General features: G+C 40.1%; 1 protein-coding gene across 1 annotated transcript; it reads right to left on the bottom strand.

Moving 5' to 3' along the window:
• Positions 1 to 22366: 22366 nt before the first annotated feature.
• Positions 22367 to 23770, bottom strand: LOC128127676 (uncharacterized). Its single transcript, XM_052766336.1, has 3 exons — positions 23315 to 23770; positions 23145 to 23217; positions 22367 to 23064 (listed from the first exon to the last, which is right to left on the bottom strand). The coding sequence occupies exons 1-3, from the start codon at positions 23768 to 23770 to the stop codon at positions 22367 to 22369; spliced, it is 1227 nt and encodes a 408-aa protein (XP_052622296.1).
• Positions 23771 to 25422: the final 1652 nt, after the last annotated feature.

Raw genomic sequence — 25422 nt, 5'->3', positions numbered from 1 at the left:
CAGGTTTGGTTTTGTCGCAGCTCACATCGTGAGCATGCTTGCTTATATCGTGACCTTAGTTTGGACGGATTTTCTTGCATAATCTGCCTTAACAGCTTTTATGTGTTATCTACTTGCCATATTTTATCCTAAATCCGATTTTGGTATATCTAGCATGATAAATTAAAAGCCTTTAATTAAGGAGATTGGTATTTGGCATAATTAACTATTTTGTGATTAATATAAATGATTTTTTAAGTGCTTGAATAATAGATCTAAATATTAATGGAACTTAATAATTAATGTCAAATATTATATTATTTATTTTATAGATTATCATAAACATGGTATTTTGAAAAGTTTAAAACACAACCTTAAGAATCTTATTATTAATTTAATTAAGTAATTAATTAAAATATAATTAATAAATCCATAAAAGGTTTAAATTTAGTTAAATTAAAAGTCTAATTTATTAAAAGATTAAACCCTTGCTATTTTAAAATGTTTTAAAATACACCTTATACTATGTTTATATATAATTAAAAGTTTAATATATATTATATGTATAAGAATAGCCAGTCAAACCGCTACTACGTCCCATTCACGAAGCTAGTCTATAGGGAGTATAAGGAAACTGCCTATAAAATGGTAGTTGAATAGGTGTTCACTCTCACCCACCGCTTCCTTGATTAGTAGAGGGTCGTTAGCCGAACGGGTTTGATAAGACAAAATTAATTATCATTAATAAGTATAATGAATTATCAAATAACTAAACCTTTTATTAAAATTCTCACTCTTAGTTACTTTAGGGACATGTGAATTTGTATGTTGATCCACGAAATTGTACATGACACTTTATGAGTCATTAGTAAAGCGTGTGTGGTTAACCGACACACTGGCTAATAAAGGGTGGCAATGAGTGTCTCGAAAATTATCGTTGATTAATGGAGCGTGTGTGGCTAACTGTAACGCCCGGGTTTCAGTGCTAAGCATTTTTGACAATGTAATAGTCTACGTCAACTATTGTAACTCTTTTTGAAGTAATAAAGATGAAATATTTGAGTATTATGTGAATTATGTGAATTTTTATACTTATTATGTATTTATAAATATTTAATAAATAAAAGATAAAAATAAGCGTCAAAATTAAAGTGTGAGATAAGCCCGATATCTTTACATAAAGTTGTAGCGATCGAAACAAGGATTTCGAGGATATAAAAAACGCAAAAATTCGAGTTATAACGAAGAAGTTATGGTCCGCCGAAGTTTTTCGGCAAAACCGGCACGGCACCGGGAGACGTAAATAGTGAATTTATGATGGATGACTTTTTAGCCTTAGTGATCTAAACCAAAGTTGTAGTATATGTTAAACCGAGAACATCCATAAAAAGAACGCCCAAATCTGACTTAGTATGAGGAAGTTATGATTTTTTCTAAGATTCGGCTTAGTAGTGCACGGCCCGAAACTCGAATTTTAGTTCGAGCGGTTTTTGGCTTACGTGACCTAAATGAGAGTTGAAGATCTCATTAATAGGAACTCAACGGTAAAAAGATAGACGAAAACGGATTCCGTATGAAGGAGTTACGAATTCTTCACGGTCATTTAGCAGTCTAAACTCCTCCTACTGTTAAATTTAAGATCGGTCAAAAATTAGCCGATGGAGTCTAAATGAAAGTTGTTTATATTGTTTTTATCTTCGCGTGGATATAAAGAACGTCAAAAATAGAGTTCGTATGCGAAAGTTATGGATTTTTGAAAATCGGCTGATTTCCACCCTGTGTGCGATGCCACGTGTCAGCACCAGGCTGCGCCTGGCTGTAGCCAGCCTGGATCACGACGTGAATATTAAAAATCACGATGTGAACCTTCCTCCAGCCCCTATAAATAAGTGTTGAGGCCTCCATTCATTCCTCACACCTCCCCTCACTTCCCTCTCTCTCTAGAACTTCTCTCTAGCCCCGAAACCCCTCGAAACACCCCGAAAAGCCTAGCGAACCTCCCTAGCGCGAGGCGGAAGCCCTGGAGTGCCCGACGGCTCCAAGAAGAAGACCCTTTCGGCTCGGGAACACTGCTCCAGCGGCGCCCGGTTTTGAGAAAAACCCGCTGTAAGTAAGCTACGCCTACGCTATTTTTAATATAGCTTTTATTTAATTATAGTAACGTTATTAGGAACTTATAATAAATACTTGGACTATTATTATGGGTTATATAAGTATTATTTAAAGCTTATATAATAGTAATAATAGCTAGACTATTAATTAGTCGTGGTTATCGTTAGACTAAACCCAAGTGGTACTGGTACTAGGTTTTATCGAAGGAAAATTGTTTTGAGAGTATCGAAGCGCTGAGTCACCAACTTTCAGGTGAGTGCATAGTTACTTTCAGCTTACACATAGATATGAAGTATTTTATATAAATTACGTGCTATGTGTGCATATTATCTGAATACTTGCTATCTATGTTGGATGAACATTTTTATACATGTTTTTAATGATTTTAACTGTATATGTATTTTATATCTACAAAAATATTGGGGTAAAACATGGGTAGATGTATTAGTTGTTGTGTGATAAAATGAAATAATGAGAGGCCTCGTTATAGATGTTATTGATGATCCAGTCATCTAGCGGAGTATAGATGACGACCACGGACTATTCTAGACAGTCCAGTAGAACACTAGCAGGCTCGCAACCTGTAGGTGTTTATTTGAACTGTGTGCTCACCAGATGTACTCCATCCCCCACATGGTTGCCTTAAGGAAATTTATTTCTGAGGAATCCCCTTAGCGGTGGTGTCCATCCCGATGATAGTCCTTAGACTAGGTCCCTTGTGTTAGATGTTTTAGGGACGTAAAGTGAGGATAACGGGAACGGGTAATCGGGTTTGTTTGGTTTGATAAAGCTAATAAACTTATTTATTGTGGGTTGAAAACCCTATGTGCTCACCAGGCTCCCAAGCTTGACCCTCTCAGTTTCTTTTATTACAGGTAGTGGCGCATGAGCATAGATGTGATGTCTTGGGATGAGAGATTAAGGGATTTTAGGCCTGTAAATACATAATAATGTAGTAAGGCCTATGATGTATTGTTTATGCTTATCGAACATGACATCCCAAGTCTTTTTAATGAAATACATTTATACGGAAATGCTTTTTGATAAATCTTTATCATATTTTGTTTTGGGACAAATTCCGCACACTTTTATTTAAATTGTTACTCTGATTTTTAAACAAAGCATAAACAAAAATCGGTCTTTTCTGGCTGTGAAAATGGGGATGTCACAGTTGGTATCAGAGCATTAGTTTAAGCGAACTAGGAATTTGTAGGATTTCTAGACTTAAACATAGAATGCTAAGCGATGATTGTGAGGTGTGAACACTAGCTTATTTTAGGAATTATGCCTAAAATGCTTTTATGTGCTAAATGCTTTGTGCCTGACATGCTATTATTTGATCGGATCTATGGTCTGTTGCCGACCGGATCTGGAAACCTTATGTGTTTAGGATTCTAAACGTACGACTATGATATTAGAACTAACATGTAAACGTTTCGGAGAGATAAGGATGATTTGAATATCAGTCCTAAATAAAGATCTAAATTCACCTTGTTCGATGTATAGATCACGATGGCAAGGACCCGTAGCGGAAACGTGAATGCAAATGGGAACAGAAACCAACCCCCAACGATTGAGCAAATATCAGTTGTGGAAGCCGTTGTTGAGCCAATAACGATGGCCGGAGTGCAAGCGATGATCCAGACGATGTTGGATCGTCAAATGGAGGAAACCAGACGTTTGCTCCAGCAAAATCGAGAGGAAGCGACTATTCAGATCGAACAGCCAGAGTTGAACAAAGGGCAGACTGAGGAGGGAAACTACAGTGTGACTGTTGGTCAAGCCAATCCACCAATAGTTCAACAAAACAACCAAGATGACGGAGTCGAGAGGAATGGATGCAAGTACAAGGATTTTCTGACTTGCAAGCCATCGACTTTCACAGGAAAGGAAGATCCGATCGAGGTCATGGATTGGATCTCGGAGATGGAGTTAGCCTTCATGACGTGCGGTTGCAGAGGAAAACTACAGACCACGTTTGCAGTGCGTCAGTTTTGAGGAGGCGTTGTACGTTGGTGGAATACCTTGGGGAAGACTTTAAGCCCCAACGAGCCCCTGCAACTGACATGGGTAGAATTTCTGGTGCAATTCAAATGAAAGTACTGCTCAGCTCAAAACCTGCTCGAGCTAGAGAACCAGTTTCTAACCCTGAAGAAGGGAAGCATGTCAATCGATGAATACACGAACAACTTCACAGAAAAGATGGAGTTTTCCTTGCGTCTTGTTCCGGATGAGCTGATGAAAATCGATAAGTACGCAAAGGGACTTCCATGGGAGTACGCGGTGCCAGTGCGTCAGGCACATACTCTGGAGGCAGCTATCTGGGCTGCCAAGTCTGTGGAGGATATGATTAAGGGAAGGGCTACCAGCAAAGTTGAGGTTGGCGAGAAGAGGAAATTTGAAAGGTCTGCTAAACCCAACAAAAAGAAGAGCAAGTTTGGTTCAAAGAAGTTCGGGGGAGGAGGAAATGAATTGAAATGGTGCGAGAAGTGCAAGAAGAAGCACTCGGGAAAATGTAGCGAGGAAGTAACCTGCTACAAGTGTGGGAAAACAGGGCACTATGCCAATGAGTGCACCATCAACAAGAGGGTGTGCTATGAGTGCCGTGAAGAAGGGAATATTGCTAAGGATTGCCCAATAAAGAAAGATACAGGAAGACCCAACATACCACCAAAGCCGAAGGTGAGAGCCTTCCAAATGACACTCGAGGCTGCGAAGGAGGCAGCAGACATCGCTTCATGTACCTTTCTTGTAATTAGTTTGCCTGCAAATATACTATTTGATTCCGGAGCCAACTACTCCTTTGTGTCATGTAAATTTGGTGGGAAACTAGCATTACCTGTAGAAAAACTTGATAATGTCGTGATTGTAGAAGTTGCCAGTGGCAAGTTCGTACCTGTTAGTAATCGTATTAAGAACGTAGTCATCGACCTAAACGGAAACGAATTCCACGAAGAGCTATTACCCATAGAGTTAAAAGGTTTCGAAATCGTTTTGGGTATGGATTGGCTTAGCGCCAACGATGCCGAGATATTATGCCGAAAGAAGATAGTTAGGGTAAATGCCCTTGGAAAGGAGTCATTTATGGTATACGGGGACAAACGTAGAGTGAATTCTGGCATCATCTCCCTGATGAAAGCCATAAAATGTTTATCCAAAGGATGTACATCATATTTGGCATTTGTGATTGATGCTAAGAAGGAAAAGAATAAGGTGCAGAATATACCGGTCGTATGTGATTATCCGGAAGTCTTTCCCGAAGATCTTCCCGGATTACCACCTGATAGGCAAGTGGAGTTTCGTATAGACTTGTTACCAGGAATGACACCGATAGAAAAAGCACCTTACCGATTAGCACCTACGGAGTTGAAGGAGCTTATGACGCAACTTCAAGAGCTTTTGGACAACGGCTTCATTCGAGCTAGTTCATCACCCTGGGGAGCTTCGGTGTTATTCGTAAATAAGAAGGACGGAAGCATGAGAATGTGTATAGACTACCGAGAGCTGAACAAGACAACAGTGAAGAACAAGTATCCATTGCCGAGGATTGACGACCTATTCGATCAACTACAAAGTTCGAACTACTTCTCAAAGATCGATCTTAGGTCGGGATATCATCAGCTGAAAGTGAGAGATCAGGATATTGAGAAGATTGCATTCAGAACGAGATATGGACACTACGAGTTCTTGGTTATGTCGTTTGGACTAACCAATGCTCCAGCAGCATTCATTGATTTGATGAATAGGGTTTGTAAACCATTCCTCGATAAATCTGAGATAATGTTCATCGATGACATTCTGATCTACTCGAAAAGCCAAGAGGAGCATGGCAAGCATCTACGGGAAGTATTGGAAGTGTTAAAGAAGGAGAAGCTTTACGCTAAGTTCTCCAAGTGTGATTTTTGGATCCGAGAAGTCCAATTCTTGGGTCATGTGGTTAACCAAGAAGGGATAACGGTTGACCCAGTAAAAATCAAAGTTGTAATGAAGTGGGAATGTTCAAAGAGTCCTATGGAGATCTGAAGTTTTCTAGGATTAGCCGGATATTACCGATGATTTATCCAAGGATTTTCTTCGATAGCTGCTCCGTTAACAGCGTTGACCCAAAGGAGCTACGTATACGTGGAGTAAGAAGCACGATGAGGTATTCGAGAAGCTAAATAAGAAGTTATGTGAAGCACCGATAATTTCTCTACCCGATGGAGTTGAAGACTTTGCGGTTTACAGTGACGCATCTGGAGTCGGGTTGGGTTGTGTTCTAACCCAGAGAGAAAAGGTGATAGCATACGCATCTCGACAATTGAAAGCGCACGAAAGGAACTATCCCACTCATGATCTGGAGTTGGCAGTGGTAGTATTTGCTGTAAAGATATGGAGGCATTACCTCTATGGCACGAAGTGCAAGCTTTTCACTAATCATAAGAGTCTCCAGTATCTCTTTAATCATAAATAATTGAACATGAGGCAACGACGCTGGCTAGAGTTACTCAAGGACTACGACTGTGAGATACTTTACCACCCCGGTAAAGCAAATCTTGTCACTGATGCTCTCAGTCGGAAAGTCAACCTTGAAAGGAAAATGCCAAGAGTGTTGAGAATCGAAGTCGTCTCGACAATTGTGGAAAGTATCAGAAAAGCCCAAGAAGAAGCTTTAGAGAAGAATGACCGAAAGGAAGAATGTCTGGGCAAAACGTTAGTGTTCGGTGCAAACAGTCGAGGACTGAAGGTATTCCAAGATCGGGTTTGGGTACCTAAGACGGGAGGAATAAGAGATCTTCTGATGGTAGAAGCACACAAGACCACATACTCAATTCATCCCGGTAGCACTAAAATGTATAGGGACCTAAAACCCTACTACTGATGGCCGACGATGAAACTCGATGTTGCGAAGTATGTGGCTGAGTGTGTGACATGTGCAAGAGTTAAGGCACAACATCAGAAACCATATGGGAGTTTAGAACCTTTTCCTATACCCATGGGTAAATGGGAAGACATCACCATGGATTTTGTGACTAAACTGCCCAGGACAAAGAAAGGTCACAACATGATTTGGGTGGTCGTGGATCGTTTCACCAAGAGTGCACACTTCATAGCAGCCAACGAGAAGTGGTCTATGGATAAGCTCGCAAATTCTTACGTGAAGGAAATTGTAAGACTTTACGGTGTTCCATTTACAATTGTATCAGATCGTGATTGTCGTTCCACGTCGAGGTTTTGGAGGAGTCTGCAAGAAGAACTGGGTACGAAATTATGTTTAAGTACGGCCTACCATCCGCAGACTGACGGTCAGAGAGAAAGAACGATTCGGACACTGGAAGATATGCTGAGAGCATGTACCCTCGTGTTCCAAAGGAATTGGGATGAACACTTACCTTTGGTAGAATTCTCCTACAACAACAGTTTCCACTCGAGCATCAAGGTGGCACCTTATCAAGCCTTGTATGGACAAAAGTGTCGTACGCCGTCTTGTTGGCTTGAAGCCGGAGAGAAGCAGTTTATGGGCCCCGAGATAGTCCATGAGACTGCTGAGAAGTTGAAAGTGATCAGAGAAAGAATGTTAGCAGCTCAAGATCGTCAAAAGAGCTATGCTGACAAGAAAAGATGACCGATGACTTTTGAAGTTGGGGATTCCGTTTTGCTTAAAGTCTCATCGTGGAAGGGACTTATACGATTTAGGAAACAAGGGAAGTTGAGTCCAAGGTTTATTGGACCATTCAAAGTTCTTCAGAAGATTGGGAGCGAAGCTGACAAGCTGGAATTGCTCGAAGAACTTGATGGTACTCATAACACCTTCCATGTGTGTTATCTGAGGAAATTCATGGGAGAAGTTCCCGAAATAATTCCAATCTCAGAGTTAAGGATGGATGAGAATAAGAGGTTGTTTAAGAGCCTGAGGCAATTGTTGATCGTAAGACTAAGAAGTTACGACGCAAGATGGTTGACTTAGTGCTAGTCCGATGGAAACATTCGAATGGGCCGAATCTCACTTGGGAAACAGAGGATGACAAGAGGAGTCGCTATCCACATCTGTTTGCTGATGCATGATTCCGGGACGGAATCATCCTAAGGGGGAGGGAATTGTAACGTACGGGTTTCAGGGGTAAGCATTTTTGACAATGTAATAGTCTAGGTCAACTATTGTAACTCTTTTTGAAGTAATAAAGATGAACTATTTGAGTATTATGTGAATTATGTGAATTTTTATGCATATTATGTATTTATAAATATTTAATAAATAAAAGATAAAAATAAGCGTCAAAATTAAAGTCTGAGATAAGCCCGATATCTTTACATAAAGTTGTAGCGGTCGAAACAAGGATTTCGGGGATATTAAAAATTCACAATGTGAACCTTCCTCTAGCCCCTATAAATAAGTGGTGAGGCCTCCATTCATTCCTCACACCTCCCCTCACTTCCCTCTCTCTCTAGAACTTCTCTCTAGCCCCGAAACACCCCGAAAAGCCTAGGGAACCTCCCTAGCACGAGGCGGAAGCCCCGGAGTGCCTGACGGCTCCAAGAAGAAGACCCTTTCGGCTCGGGAACGCTGCTCCAGCGGCGCCCAGTTTTGAGAAAAACCCGCTGTAAGTAAGTTACGCCTACGCTATTTTTAATATAGCTTTTATTTAATTATAGTAACGTTATTAGGAACTTATAATAAATACTTGGACTATTATTATGGGTTATATAAGTATTGTTTAAAGCTTATATAATAGTAATAATAGCTAGACTATTAATTAGTCGTGGTTATCGTTAGACTAAACCCTAGTGGTATTGGTACTATGTTTTATCGAAGGAAAATTTTTTTGAGCTAGAGTATCGAAGTGTTGTCCGAGTGCTGAGTCACCACCTTTCAGGTGAGTGCATAGTTACTTTCAGCTTACACATAGATATGAAGTATTTTATATAAATTACGTGCTATGTGTGCATATTATCTGTAACGCCCGTAGATCAGGACTAGTCAATTTAGAGACAATAAGCGTCAAAAATGACTTTTTGATAGAAGATTATTTAGGATGAATAATCAGAACTAAGTTGTAGTATATGTTACAAGGTTTCCGTGCATATAAAGAACGCCAAAATCCGAGTTATAACGAAGAAGTTATGACTTGTTGAAGTTTCGCGACAGAAACCGACACAACGCTGAATGACGTAAAAAGTGGATTCACGTTAGAGTGATATTTAGCCTTAGCGATCTAAACGAGAATCGAAGATCTCGTTGTTAGTAGCGAAACGACGAAAAGTTAGGCAAGAACGGACGTCAGACGAAGAAGTTATGAATTTATAACGAAATTTTCTGTCCCGACCTTTTAAAAATAAATAATAAAAATAAAATTCAAAATTAGCCGACGGAGTCTAAACGAAAGTTGTAGAGCGTAGTCTCACCTTTCCGTGGATATAAAGAACGTCGAAAACGGAGTTCGTATGAAGAAGATATGAATTTCTGATGTTTATTAAATATTTGGTAATTAAATTTAATTGAAAATTCGGAAGCATTATCCGAAGGCGAGTCACCGGTCTGATCCGAGGTACGCCCCGCGTACTCCGAAGGTGTCGACATCACAGCAAGTGGCTTCGGATGACGCATGCAGTGACGGATTCGGATGCGTACGCCCCGCGTACGCATGTACTCCCCGCGTACTCCGAGGCTTCAGCCTCTTATAAATAGGATGCGAGGGCAGCCGACTCTTTTGCCAATTTTCTCTCTTCTCTCTCCCGTTTTGCATCGTTTTGCGTGCCAGAAATACCCCGAAGCCCCGGTATCATACTCTAGTCCCGAGGCAAGTCCCGAGATCCCGAAGATCCCGAGAAGTGCGGTTCCCGAGCCGAAGCTCTGCCCGCGAGAAGTTTGATTTTTGAAGAGATCTTCCAGATTTGCTGAGGATTACTACTTCTGCAAGTCGTAGTGTTGTCCGATCATCTTCTGATCAAGTGAGTGTATACTACCTTTCATAAACACAATAATAATACAAGTATGGTTTGAGTGTATTAAGTATATTGTTGTTTATATGTGTGAGTGTGTAGTTACTTTCTTCTAACACATAAACATGAAGTACTTGCTATGAAATACGTGTTATGTGTTTATATGTTATTTGTCTATTTGAGATGGGCATGGAAATTGGAGTTTTATACAGGTGTTAAATGATTTAAACTGTGTAAGCATTTATATCTACAAAATTGTTTGGGTAGAACATAGGTAGATGGAATAGTTGGTGACTATGGAGTTAGCGCCTATTGTATAAACCTTGGCAACGATGTGACTTCGTGCCTATTTGAGTAGACCTTGGCGACTATGGAGTTAGCGCTTGTTGAGTAAACCTTGGCGACTATGGAGTTAGCGCTTGTTGAGTAGACCTTGGCGACTATGGAGTTAGCGCTTGTTAAGTGAACTTTGGTGACTATGGAGTTAGCGCTAGATAACTATGGATTTAGTACTTGATAAATAAGCTTTGGCAGCAATGAAATTCGTGCCAAATTCCTTATGAATAAATGAATGAAGGATAGTTGGTTCTTAGGGTAAAACCTTAAGAAGAAAAATGGGGATGGGTAATTGGGTTGATTGTTTGCTGATTACATATAATAATTATATTATTGTGGGTTGAAAACCCTATATGCTCACCAGGCTCCCAAGTCTGACCCACTCAGTTTTCTTTTCATTACAGGTAATGGCACAAGGGTATAAATTGGAGGACTTGACGAGAGATTTTGGATTATAGATCAGTAGTTGAATAACTATTGTAAGGTCTATTTTATATTGTTTATGCTTTTGGTCTGTAACGAACATGACATCCCGAGTTTTTATTATTTAATGAAAATACATTCTTTTCGAGAAATGTTTTGATAAATGGTTATCATATTTTATTTTGGGAACAAATTCCGCAACCGTTTTCTTTAAACGATCACTCTGATTTATAAAACAAAGCATAAACAAATCGGTTTTTTCTGGCCGTGAAATTGGGGATGTCACATTATCTGAATACTTGCTATCTATGTTGGATGAACATTTTTATACATGTTTTTAATGATTTAAACTGTATATGTATTTTATATCTACGAAAATGTTGGGGTAAAACATGGGTAGATGTATTAGTTGCTGTGTGATAAAATGAAATAATGAGAGGCCTCGTTATAGATGTTATTGATGATCCAGTCATCTAGCGGAGTATAGATGACGACCACGGACTATTCTAGACAATCCAGTGGAACACTAGCAGGCTCGCAACCTGTAGGTGTTTATTTAAACTGTGTGCTCACCAGATATACTCCATCCCCCACATGGTTGCCTTAAGGACATTTATTGCTGAGGAATCCCCTTAGCGGTGGTGTCCATCCCGATGATAGTCCTTAGACTAGGTCCCTTGTGTTAGATGTTTTAGGGACGTAAAGTGAGGATAACAAGAACGGGTAATCGGGTTTGTTTGGTTTGATAAAACTAATAAACTTATTTATTGTGGGTTGAAAACCCTATGTGCTCACCAGGCTCCCAAGCCTGACCCACTCAATTTCTTGTATTACAGGTAGTGACGCATGAGCATATATGTGATGTCTTGGGATGAGAGATTAAGGGATTTTAGGCCTGTAAATACATAATAATGTAGTAAGGCCTATGATGTATTGTTTATGCTTATGATCTGTATCGAACATGACATCCCGAGTCTTTTTAATGAAATACATTTATACGGAAATGCTTTTGATAAATCTTTATCATATTTTGTTTTGGGACAAATTCCGCACACTTTTATTTAAATTGTTACTCTGATTTTTAAACAAAGCATAAACAAAAATCGGTGTTTTCTGGCGATGAAAATGGGGATGTCACACTAATGGACACATTAAAACAAGATGATAAATGAGATCGAGAGTACTAAGCTAACTTTCATGGTTATTCACATCTCGTTTGTGATCCTCGGCATCCCAGTCACAAAAGTGAGAGCATAATCGAGATTAAACGTGCCATTTATTAGATTCAATGAATCTCAAAAGATATAGGAATTTCATAAGATTGAAATTGGTAAAAACATTATCCACCTAAAATAGATTCGAATTTGATTATGGCATCCCTCTTCAGAGTTCAAATTGAAAATATGAATCCTAGCCTTAATTTAAATTTATGTGTTAATTATTAAAGATTTAAGTCAACTAACTTGAATTCTCTTTTCTCCTATTATAGATGTCAAGTCAAGACAACAATGGTCTTCCTAATTCTTTTACGAATGGTTTTCCTTTACCATCTGAAGATGATCTTCCACATTCTGATCAAGGTGAAAGTATATTCCCTTCTTCGAGTAACAGTGGAAATGGATGTCATGCTTCTCCAACTTTTCTTCCTCCTCCTCCAATAACTCTCCCCATGTCACAAGTTGAAAGATACAACACTACTCAAGCCTTATTGGCATGCGAACATAAAGATGGAAATTCGGTGTGTAAGTATGTTTGAAAATGAAATTGTACATTGACAAATTGGAAAGATCGGGTGTCATTTTATATAGGGAGCAAGCCATTGATTGGGTTCTCCTTTCACTTCCTAAGTCATATATCCAGTTCATCGAGAACTTTTATATGAGTGACCTCGATGTGACCCTAATTGATCTGACACATATATTGGTTGTTGCTAAAACATAAATGCTTAAGAGCATAAGTGAAGCAAAAGTGTTTGATGGATCTAATTCCAAAATTTCCATGGACATTGAAAAATGGTGACAATGGTGGTCCAGAAAATATTTCACTTCCCAATACAAAGGGATCGACAAAAGTCAAACTGTTTGATCATATGGTAAAGAGAAATGCTAGTTCTGAGATAGTTCCATGTGTTATCCCCAAATATTACATATGTTTCTATTGCCTAGACTACTTGAAAGATCTTAGAGATGGTAAAGTCAAGTCGTGTGACTCTAGTTGTAACGTCCCAAAAATCACGACTGAAAGTTTTCTTTAAACATTACTAAAACCATATTTATAAAAGCCATGTCATAATTCATAACATACATTTAGAGTATTAATTCAAAACATATTCTCATTATAAGAATAAAACATCCCAGGCTGTCAAATTAATGGTGTGTGCCATGCGATCACCCCGAGCTCTTCCCTCCGCTACCGGAAGTACATGAAACCAAAACTGAAAACCGTAAGCATGAAGCTTAGTGAGTTCCCCAACCTACCACATACCCTGCACAAACGACTATAGCACATACTGGGCCACGCCAACTATTTCGGGCCTCACCCCCTACCTCGGGCCTTGCCCGCTACAACAGCCCCGCCGCTCCAGGCCCTGCCTGGCTTCGAGCCCCGCTCGGATAAAAAGCTGCTTCTTTTAGGCCCCGCCCGCTAACCACATAATACAAAATAGCATATAACACATAACTGAACATACCATATTGTATTCCTGTCCTAAGGCCTCGCCTGTCTTGGGCCTTGCCCCTATCCTGTTACTCGTGAGTCATGGAACCTCGTCCAAGCTCCTACTATAAGTGAGATACGGTCCCCCCGCCCACAATCACTCCATACCTATCTCAGGCCTCGCCCCTGCTCTGCTACTAATGAGATATAGAACATCGTCCATACTCTGCTATTGGTGAGACACGGGACCTCACCCACACTCACTCCCTACCAGGCACATACATGCATTACACAGACAACAAGTATACTCTATCATGCAAACCACTCCTTGGGCACCCGCTCGACATTGGACCTTGGTCCTGAATATCATAATAGCAAAGAATGCCTAGGGCTAACCCCCAGGTCTTCCTACTCATAACTACATGGGCCGGCATTGTGGTCGTAGACCCATTCACACAAAGGGAAGCTCACCTGCACTGCTGAACTTTGTTGGTACCCCTCTTGCTGCTGTCCGACAATTCTCTAAACCGCTACTCTACTAGCTCCCCGAGTGTTAGGCGTGTCAAACCCAACAAATAAAGGGGTACAACTGACTCCAAATACACTGCTTTAATGCACTAAAAAGTAGTACAAGGCAAGCAGGGTCGAACCACAGAGACACGGGACAAAAGTCTATACCTTTTTGCACAAGGTACTTTGGTCACAAAGGGGGGTTTGTTTGCAAAAGTAAATAACTAAATAACAATCTACTTTAAAAGCATGCACAAAATGAAATAGATTTGTAAACAAATTGATTGAATGGTTCTAGTTCTAGTTCTCAATGTTGTTGTTCAACTTGATTATGACTTGATGTAATTCAAGATTGCTATTCTATGTTGGTACTGAAAGATATTAACACGCTCTAATAACTCTCGCTTGCCAAATTATCTAACCAAAACACGCTCTTTGATTAGACCTAGCTTTACTAATTCAACCTAAACACACTCTTAGATTGTATTGAAAAACCGCATTAAGTTTTGTACAAGCTTCCCAACAATGTTCATTTCTTCTCATACGCTCGGAAGTGTGAAAACATGTGATATATGTTTTACAATAAGAAAACTTATTGCTTGTTACCAATTATTAACTCAATGGAACGATTAGGTGCCCTAAAAGTTAATTAACTGCACAAAAATTCAATTCATGAAAGTGGCCAATCAAACACAAATCAAATTCAAGGATTCTAGTTTAAACAAAAACATAATCAGTAGAATAGAATCACAAATCAAACATCAAATCATATGCTTCAAGTCAAGCAATAAACATGTTTTGAACAAGAACTAGAAACTAGGGTTTCTTAGCCACACATGGCTAAGAACAAATCAAACAAGAATAAAAATGGAATTGGAATGTTTAATCCTTACAAAAATGAAATCCAAATGTTTGCAATGATTAAGTCTTCTCAAAAGCTCCAAGAATTCTCCCAAAATTGCCCTTGATCGCCAGAAAACTACTCCCAAAACCGTTCTCCCTTCAAAATGACGTCTCCTGCTCTTTTATTAAAGTTCACGTGACATGCCATGAGGCCATGCGTTTTTAGCATGGCCATGCCTTTTGCCCATGTGTTTTTTTTTTGTCATGCCCATTTGTCTTGACCATGTGTTTTTTGGCATGGCCCATGCTTTTTGCTAAAATTCCAAAGAGTCTTCACTGTTGGCTCCATCTTCATGTTTTCTGTCATGGAATGACCGGTTCATCTTCTCTTCATGTTCCAAAGCTCTACGCTCCAAGCATCCAAGCATCCATGCATCCAAGCTCCACGTTCCATGCTCCATAATGCCTGCAAAATAAATCAAAAATAGTGAAGTACCAGGCATTCTTAATGAAATATGTAATTGCCTTAATAATCAACTAAATACAAGAATTATGAGGTGGAATGCTATAAAAAGACGGGAATAATCATGCAAAATAGGTGCATAAAATGCACCTATCAAACCTCCCCAAGCTTAGACCTTTCTTGTCCTCAAGAAAGAACAAAATTGAGAATTGACCTAGAGAAGACGATAGGCGACTAAAAAGAAACTAAGATGAAAAGAATGGAAGGAACGAAAATGACTAAATGGAATTAAGAATGCATGCATGTAATAAAAGAAGAACTAAAGAAAATAACATATGTACAAAAAGATATTTTATTTTTATTTTTATTTTTATTTTTATTTATTTATTTTTTTTTCAAACATTAATGCAATGAACAAAACAACCGAACATATTCAATCCAATTAACCTCATTATGTTACAGTCGAAGGTGTACCTGTCGAGCCTTGAGATAACTTGACATTAACCCCACAAAGATATATAACAAGTAAAACAAGGTTTTTTTTAGCCATTCCCTAACGCAACTCAACAAAATCAAAAGCTACAACACTTGTTCATTTTTACAGGTATTGGGTTAGCATATGGAACAAATTATGGTCTTACTCTCGTGAAAACATGTGATGCTAAATATATTCATTTTCATTTTTCAAATCATGACAATGACCAACTCCAGCTATTTGTTGACTGACAACAATCTTTTTCTAAAAAACATTTTCTAAAAATTCCCTAATATTTACCCAGATTGGTTACATGTTTCAAACCACTTACACCAGTCAAAGTAGTTTACAGTCAGTCCCAATGTTTACGACCAACCATTTTTCAAACATATTATTCAATTAAACTATAAGCATAAATATATACAAACTATCTAATTATATTTTTCTGCAAATAAAGCTCATGGCTTCCTTTGAAATCCGTGTAACGGGCTTCCAACCAACACATCCAAATCAGATGACCTTAGTGTGCTAGATTTAAAAAGATCCCTCGAGTTTACTTGCCCGAACCTCAAAGGCCACAGATTAGCTTTATTTTTTATTATTAAGTTCATGACTTTCTATGGAACCCGTGTAGCGTACTTTCAACCCAATCAGTCCCAAACAATTGTGCTTTAGGCAATTAGGTGTAAAACACCCCTCGGAGTTTACTTGTTCGAATCCCAAAGGTCACAGATTAACTTAATAATATTTTTATTTATTTATTTATTTAATAATTATTATTTTTTTTTATTTTTTATTTTTATTTTTATTTTTTTTTGAAGGACTGATGTAAACGCGCAAAAACCCGTAAGTATAGTCGGAAACAATGTCCCCAAGCAGGGTATTTAGAAGGGAATAGATAGAAAAGACTTTTTAGAGCGCAGGAGAATTCGAGTCACTGAAATTTTATATTCATTTTATGACTCTTTGAAATTGGAGTTTGGATATGAATGAGCAATAACTCATAAGACCGATCGTGTGTTCCAAGGGCTAAACTATATCTGTCTTCATGATTCGGTGTTGATAACCTTATCATTTTTTGTTTTGCACGAGTAGCTTTGGGAGACGTGTTCGTGTGAAATTAGGTTGCTTCAAGATTTTTAATGAAAAACGAACAAGTTCTAATCTCAAGCCACGACTAATTTACCACTTCAACTTATTCAAGAGGATTAGGTTTCTTTAGATTGATTTTTTTTTTTACATGCATGTTGAAACTAAAACCTTATGTACAAAGACCCCTCCCCAAGCTTAAGATTTAGCATCGTCCGCGATGCTCGGAGAGGGTAGGGCAATCTACTAGCCGCGAGGGGCCCAACGCTGCATGAACTGCATGGCTTGCTGTACCGTTTGTGTCAATTGTTGAACGTCAGCGCGAATGTCAGCAACAGCTTGATCAAGGTGATCAAAACGCCTCATGTATATGTCGTGGTACTGAGTCGCCCGCCTGATGTAGAAATGACGTGCAGTCTCTACTGGGGCAACAGAAGTAGACCCCCTCGCAGTGGGAGCAATAGGGATGTCGTCTTCATGGTCGACGACTGGCCGCTCAGGAGCTCTCGGGATGGATGCGGGGGCGCGTGGGGTGGAATTTGCAGAAATGTTCTTTGGTAGACACCACCGAGTCTGAGTGATGTCCTGCTGGAGTTGGAGAGAGCTGAAATCCCCAGCAGGAACTCGGAAGTGTGGCTCACCTTGCACCAACCATGTGATACTACCATCACCTTCTTGACGGAAGAAAGATGAGGCTACAAGGACATTTGAGGTGATGGTATTAGTGCCTTGTGTGATTTTCTCGAGGCCTGGGCGCTTGCTCTAAAAAAGCTCGGCACAAGTAAGGCGGGTGGCAAGATAGGAGATAATCCCGCCACAATGAATAGGCCCCGAATCGCTAGTGGAGACCTTAAGGAGTTTGGAAGCAAGGAAGGCGCCAAAATGAGGTCTCTTCAAGCCGGTGACCATGCACCAAAGAATTTCTAACTCCATTTTACCGGCTCTGCTAACGTCTTCTTGGGGGAAGACAAGGTTAGCAATAATTCGGAGAGCCACCCTTAAGACTGGATGGATGATATGAGATGCTTTGGCGGATCGAGCCTCATACACATCAAGTCCCGTGATTTCCTTCCAAAAGGCTTTGGCTTGGGCTTTAAAAAGATTATTCTTCTCTCGCATGTAGCCTAATTTAGGACCATATGTATTGAATTTAGAAATCCCAACAAACCCACTAAGATCGTCTAGACTCAGTTTAAATTGCAAACGCATGAGACGAAAAGAGAGACATTTGGCATTGTCATTGAATTCCAAAGATTGTAAGAATTCAATGGTTGTGTTTTTATATGATTCCATTGGTGCCAAAGTAAGAAGTCTCTCCCAGCCGATGTTGCTAAACAATCTATGGACGCCATCATAAACTCCTAGTTCTTGGAGAGTGGGAATATCTACAAACCGTTGTTGAGAATATTCGCGGTCCTTGAGGTGAAGGAATCGCTCACGCTGCTCAAGAGAGTTGTGAATGAGGGTGGTGACACCATATTTGGATTCCCATTGTTCTTTTGGTTGTGGGTTTTTTCGTTTTGGCATGATGACAAACCGGATTTATGACAAACGAGTGGTGCCCAAAGATCATAACACAACTAGACAAGCACGAATGAACAATTATATGAAGCACAAGAACGGATTCACAATTATTCCAACCAAACAATTTTAAATTCAAAGCGTAAAACTTGAGATATGGAAGGAATTTACCGTTTAAACGCTTGGATTTGAGGTGTTGGCTTGTATTATTCACTTCATCTTCAACCTCAAGAAGGCTTGGACTCTTCAATGGTGGAATGTCTAGTTGGAGATGAAATCTTCTAATCTTCCTTCCAAAAGCACATCCCCAAGCTTGGTCTTGAACCCTATACAAGAATTTTTGAAACCCGATACAAGAATTAATTCAAATTATACAAATCAAGAACTAGGGTTTATAGGGTTTATGAAGGAAAATTCAATCTTTTACCCACTAATTGAAGAAATCGATCTTGATAATGAAGATCATGAAGTTAGGAATTGATAGTAACATACCTTGGTGGCTTAATCTTGGATTAATTGAAGAAGAAAATCGAAAAATTGATTCCGATTTTGAAGAGTTCTCGGTTAGATGTAAGGAGGGGGGAAGACGAACGCACGATTGCGAGACCAAAGTGATCGATCGAGGCTTCTGTTTGGATTCGTCCGTGAGTCTAGTCGTGCGCTTTTCTAAAGGATTTCAGGGGCTGTGCGTTTTTTGTAGGATCGATCAACTCGGGCTGTAGGCCGTGAGTTTTAATCTTGGCCGTGCCCCTCTTTCAACGAAGACTGTGCGATTTTTTTTAAGGGACTTGATCAATTCGCACGGGCCATGTGTTTAGGCCGTGCGTTTTTTGGGAGCCCCGTGCGTTTTTTTTCTGTTTGCAACAATCTTCGACGACGCGCATGGTCTAGAACCTAGGTCGTGCGTTTTGGCCCTTTACCCATGCGATTTGGAGCCAGCCCGTGCCAAAATCTTTTTTTTCTTAAAAACCTCGAAGTGGCAGCATGGGCAAAAATTATGACCATGCGTTTTAGCATAAGACCGTGTGTTTTTGGCTTACCCCGTGCGTTTTCTTTCTGTTAACATGAAATTCACGATTTTTTTTTTTCAAAACCAAATTTTCTTTGAGCATTACACAGGAAAATTAATTGTGCGGGACCCTCGAAAAGACGTAAAAAATTTGCAACACGGATGAAATAAATTAAAATAAAGAAAATAGAAAGAAATACTCTCGAGTTGCCTCTCGGTTAGCCGCCCTTGTTTCAAGTCTTTGGCTCGAATTTGCCCTTAAGATTCACTCAATGTAGTCTGGGCGTTCCAAGCTATCAACCTCCATATCTTTCTCTTGGAAACCTTCATAGAGAACCTTTAACCTGTGGCCATTAACTTTGAACACTTTTCCAGTTTTGTTACTCTTAATCTCAACTGCACCATGATCAAATACATTAGTAACAATGAACGGTCCTACCCACCGGGACCTTAACTTACCAGAAAACCATTTAAGTCGAGAGTCATAGAGTAATACCTTTTGACCAATCTCAAAGATCTTACGGGAGAGGTACTTATCATGGAATGCTTTGGTCTTGTCTTTGTAGATGCGTGAACTCTCGAATGCTTCATTTCTTATCTCCTCCAACTCTTGGATCTCTAACTTTCGTTGAACACCCGCTTCATCCATCTTCATGTTTAGCTTTTTGACAGCCCAGAAAGCTTTGTGTTCCAGTTCAACAGGGAGGTGGCAAGCTTTGCCAAACACAAGTCTATAAGGTGACATCCCGATTGGAGTTTTATATGCAGTTCGGTATGCCCAAAGTGCATCTTCTAATCTCAAACTCCAATCTTTGCGGTTTGTGTTCACTGTTTTCTCAAGTATGGACTTCATTTCTCGGTTTGACACTTCATCTTGTCCATTTGTTTGCGGGTGATAAGTTGTGGACACCCGATGTTGGACTCCATACTTCTTGAGAACTGATCCAAGAGTTTTGTTGCAGAAGTGTGTGCCCCTGTCACTGATCAAGGCTTTTGGAGTTCCAAACCTACATAAAATGTTAGCCTTGACAAAATCTACAACAACTTTTGCATCATCAGTTCTTGTTGCCTTTGCTTCTACCCATTTGGAAACATAGTCAACAGCCAAAAGGATGTATAAATTCCCAAAGGATGAAGGAAAAGGACCCATAAAGTCAATACCCCATATATCAAATATTTCACAAACCAAGATGGGGGTCAAGGGCATTTGGTTTCGGGAACTCAAAGAACCGGTCATTTGACATCTCTCGCAACTTTTACAAAAAGTGTAAGAGTCATGAAAAAGTCGGGGCCAATAAAATCCACAGTCTAAAATTTTCCTGGCAGTTCTTTGAGGGCCAAAATGCCCTCCACAAGCATAACTATGACAAAAGTTGAGAATAGATTGTACCTCATGTTCTTCAACACATCTTCTTATTACCTGATCTGCACAATGTTTCCAAAGGTACGGTTCATCCCAAATGTACCTTCTCGCCTCTTTTTTGATCTTATCTCTCTGTGACCTCGTGAGCTCGGGTGGGAACTTTCCTGTGACCATGAAGTTGCATATATCCGCATACCAAGGTGGTGTTTGGATAGCAAACAAATGCTCGTCCGAGAATGTGTCATGGATGGGAATCGCATCTTCGGGTTGAACTATTCGGCTCAAATGGTCGGCGACTAGGTTCTCTTTCCCGCTCTTATCTTTGATCTCAATACCGAACTCTTGCAAAAGCAGCATCCACCGTATTAACCTCGGCTTCGAATCTTTCTTGGTAAGTAAGTGCTTTATGGCTGTATGGTCCGAGTATATGATCACTTTAGTTCCAAGGAGGTATTTCCGGAACTTCTCCAGTGCAAAAACAATAACGAGCAACTCTTTTTCTGTTGTGGTGTAGTTGCATTGTGCACTGTCAAGGGTCTTTGATGCATAGTAGATGACATGGTGTGCTCGACCCACATTTTGACCCAATACTGCCCCTACAGCCGTGTTGCTCGCGTCACACATGATCTCAAACGGGAGATCCCAATTAGGTGGTTGGATGATTGGAGCAGAGGTGAGTAAATCCTTCAAACGATCGAAGGCATCCTTGCATGGCTGAGTGAACTCAAATTCAACATCTTTTTGGAGTAGTTGACACATCGGCACTGTAATCTTTGAAAAATCTTTAATGAACCACCGATAGAAACCTACATGGCCAAGAAACGAACGAACTTCCCGAACATTTGTTGGGTAAGTAAGACTTTTGATAACATCTATCTTGGCTTTGTCAACTTCCAAGCCTTTTCGGGACACAATATGACCTAGAATCAATCCTTTGTCCACCATGAAATGAAATTTTTCATAGTTAAGCACAAGATCTGTGTCAATGCACCTTTGCAAAATTTTTGTTAGATTGCTCAAACATTCATCAAAGGAGTTTCCATAGACTGTGAAGTCATCCATGAAAACTTCAATGATGTTTTCAACATATTCAGAAAAAATGCTCATCATGCATCTCTGAAATGTTGCGGGTGCATTGCATAGACCAAAAGGCATACGCCTATAAGCAAATGTGCCAAAGGGACAAGTGAAGGTGGTTTTCTCTTGGTCTTCCGGGGCTACCGGAATTTGATGAAAACCTGAGAAACCATCCAAGCAACAGTAATGAGATTTACCCACCAATCTCTCTAGCATTTGGTCAATAAATGGCAAAGGAAAATGGTCTTTTCTCGTTGAGGCATTCAACTTTCTATAGTCAATACAAACCCTCCACCCGTTTTGCACACGGGTTGGCACCAAATCTCCCTCAGAATTCTTGACAACTGTGACCCTTGCTTTTTTTGGGACTACCTGAACGGGGCTCACCCATTTACTATCTGAGATAGGGTAAATCATACCTGCATCCAAAAGCTTCATGATTTCTTTCTTTACCACCTCCATCATGGGTGGATTCAGTCTTCTCTGTGCCTCTCGAGTTGGTTTGAAGTCCTCCTCCATGAGGATCTTATGCATGCACAAGGAAGGGCTCAACCCTTTTATGTCAGCAATTGTCCACCCAATAGCTTTCTTTTACTTTTTCAGCAAAGTCACCAACTCATCTTCTTCTACCATGGACAACTTGTTGGAGATAATGACAGGCAAAGTCTTCTCTTCCCTAAGGTACGCATACTTCAAATGATCTGGAAGAGTCTTCAATTCTAGCTTAGGTGCCTGTACAACGGAAGGAAGAAGTTTTGTGTCAGAAATGGGCAATTTCACATTGCTATTATCATACCTTATTTTCTTCTTTTCTTCCATGCTCTCCACAATTTCCAGCAACTCTTCATCTAACTTGAAATTTTCTGCAATTTCTTTGACTGACTTGCTATCAAAATTCCTGCTCAAGACTAACTCCAACAAATCATGGTTAGTCAACTCAAAACACTTTTCAGTCAAAGGTTGGATTATATCAACAAAATTTATGCAATGAACATCACTTGGGTACCTCATTGCTTCATAGATATTGAAGTTGATGACCTCCCCATCGAATTCCATGGACAATGTACCATTGTAGACATCAATTTTTGTTCTTGCTGTTTTCAAGAATGGTCTACCTAAAAGTATGGAACTCGAGGATGGATGGTCATCATCTCCCATATCAAGCACATAAAAATCTGTAGGAAAGACAAGCTCATTAACTTGCACCAAAACATCCTCTAATACACCTTTTGGGTGTACTATAGAACGATCTGCAAGTTGGATGATTACCCCTGTTTTTGTTAAAGTGCCTATGCCAATAGATTTATAAACAGAATATGATAAAACATTAATTGAAGCTCCTAAATCTAGCATAGCACGGGGGACATACAAGTTTCCCAATTTGCAAGGAACGGTAAAAACACCTGGATCCTTGCACTTTGGGGGCATCCTTTTCTGCAAAACTGCAGACACATTTTCACTTACTTTCACTGTCTCATTACCTCACAGTTTCTTTTTAGATGTGAAAAGTTCCTTAAGAAACTTAGCATACCTAGGTACCTGTTTGATCGCATCTAAGAGAGGAATGTTGACTTCAACTTTCCGGAACATTGCCATGATTTCACTATCTTCTCTCTCTTTTTTGTTGCTGCTCAATCTTGATGGAAAAGGTGGTGGTGTGATCTTTGCTTCTTTCTCTTCCGGCTTCTTTTTCTCCACCATTTCTTCTTTCTTTTCATCCTTCTTTGGTGGTTCTTCTATCACTAACTCCTCTTCTTCTTCTTCGGGCATCTTTGGGCCGTCATATTTCTTTCCACTCCTCAAGCTAATTGCACAAGCATTGTGCTTTGGGTTCTTTTCTGTTTGAGGAGGTAGCTTTCCTTGATTCTCCATTTTGCTCACTGATTGAGCAAGTTGTGCCATTTGTTGCTCAAGATTCTTGATGCTTGCCTTGGTCTCTTGCTGAAAACTTTGGGTGCTGGTGGCAAGGCTTTTGACTATGTCTTCTAAGGACATACTTGAGGATCCAGCTTGTTAAGGGGGTTGTAGTTGCCTCGGTTGGTAATTTTGTTGTGGGAATGGAGGCCTTACTTGGTAATGGGGTGGGGGTCTTTGTTGATAACCCATGTTTTGGTTGTTGTTCCACCCTTGATTGCCTCGGGGCTGATCATAGGTTCTTTGATTATGCCCGGAATAGCCTCCTATAACATTTGCTTCTTCATATTCTTCTTCTTGCAATTGAGGACACATATCAGTCGGGTGTCCCACTTGAGTGAAAATGCCACAGGGACGGGGTGTGGATTGCACGCCTTTTTCCTTAGCAAGCATCATTACCACCTTAGTCAATTCGGATAGTTGAGCTTCAATTTGAGGAGTGTGTACCTCTTTTAAACCTCGAGGTGCATCTGTGTACCAATCTTCATCTTGACTAGTATGCTTTGAATCCTCCGCCATGTTTTTTATGAGATCCCGAATCTCCACTGGGGTCTTGTCAGTCAAAGATCCTCCACTTGAAGCATTAAGAAGTCTTCTTTCCCAAGGAGTCATGCCTTCAATGAAGTATTGAAGGATTTGATACTCACTAATACCATGCTTTGGGCAACGGGCACAAAGCTTTTTGAACCTCTCTCAATATGTATGAAAGGCTTCTCTTTTGTGTTGTTTGATCCCAATTATCTCTCTTCTTAGGGCTGAGGCTTTCATTTCTGGGAAGTATTTGTCTAAGAAGAGGCGTGCAAGATCTACCCATGTGTTGACCGTCCGCGGTGGAAGGTCATAAAGCCAATCTTTTGCTGAGTCTTGCACTGCAAAGGGGAATGCCCTAAGCTTGATTTGGTCTTCGGTGACATTGTGCGGTTTCATGCCAACACACACAACATGGAACTCCGTGAGGAACTTGTGGGGATCTTCATTTTCTAAGCCTCTAAAGGTTGGGAGTAAGTGAATGAGACCGGATTTTAATTCAAGGTTTGTGGCTGCCGGATAGGTGATGCAAAGAGGTTGTTGAGTAACCTCTTGCCTCGCCCATTGGCGAAGGGTTTGTTCAGGTGGTGGATTTGGAGGCGGATTCCCTCCATGGTTGTCTCCCATGGTGTGAGTAGTGGTTGAAGTTTCTGTGGGTGTAGTGTTTGGGTTGTGATGAGTAGGTGAAGAGGGTGGGGTGGTATTTCTGGATGAGGATGGTTGAGGTGAAGGTAATGGACTTTCTGTTTTGGATGCGGACACACTTGAGAGGGTAATATCCTCCCAAATGTTAATGACTGGGGGATTGGATGATGAAGAAGTACCGGAAACCGGTTGCCTCTTACGAAGCTTGGCTTGCTTCCTTAACTTCTTTGCAGTCTTCTCTATCTCCGAGTCAATTGGCAGTGGTGTACCTGTACGAAAAGATCTAGGCATAAACAATTAGTAACATCGTGTCCCCGAAAACGGCGCCAATTTGTTAGGCGTGTCAAACCCAACAAATAAAGGGGTACAACTGACTCCAAATACACTGCTTTAATGCACTAAAAAGTAGTACAAGGCAAGCAGGGTCGGACCACAGAGACACGGGACAAAAGTCTATACCTTTTTGCACAAGGTACTTTGGTCACAAAGGGGGGTTTGTTTGCAAAAGCAAATAACTAAATAACAATCTACTTTAAAAGCATGCACAAAATGAAATAGAT

This window comes from Lactuca sativa, chromosome 8, assembly GCF_002870075.4.
Source record: "Lactuca sativa cultivar Salinas chromosome 8, Lsat_Salinas_v11, whole genome shotgun sequence".
Classification (NCBI taxonomy): Eukaryota; Viridiplantae; Streptophyta; class Magnoliopsida; order Asterales; family Asteraceae; genus Lactuca; species Lactuca sativa.
Note: the sequence above shows the minus strand (reverse complement) of the source record. Positions and strands in the feature narration are given on the sequence as shown.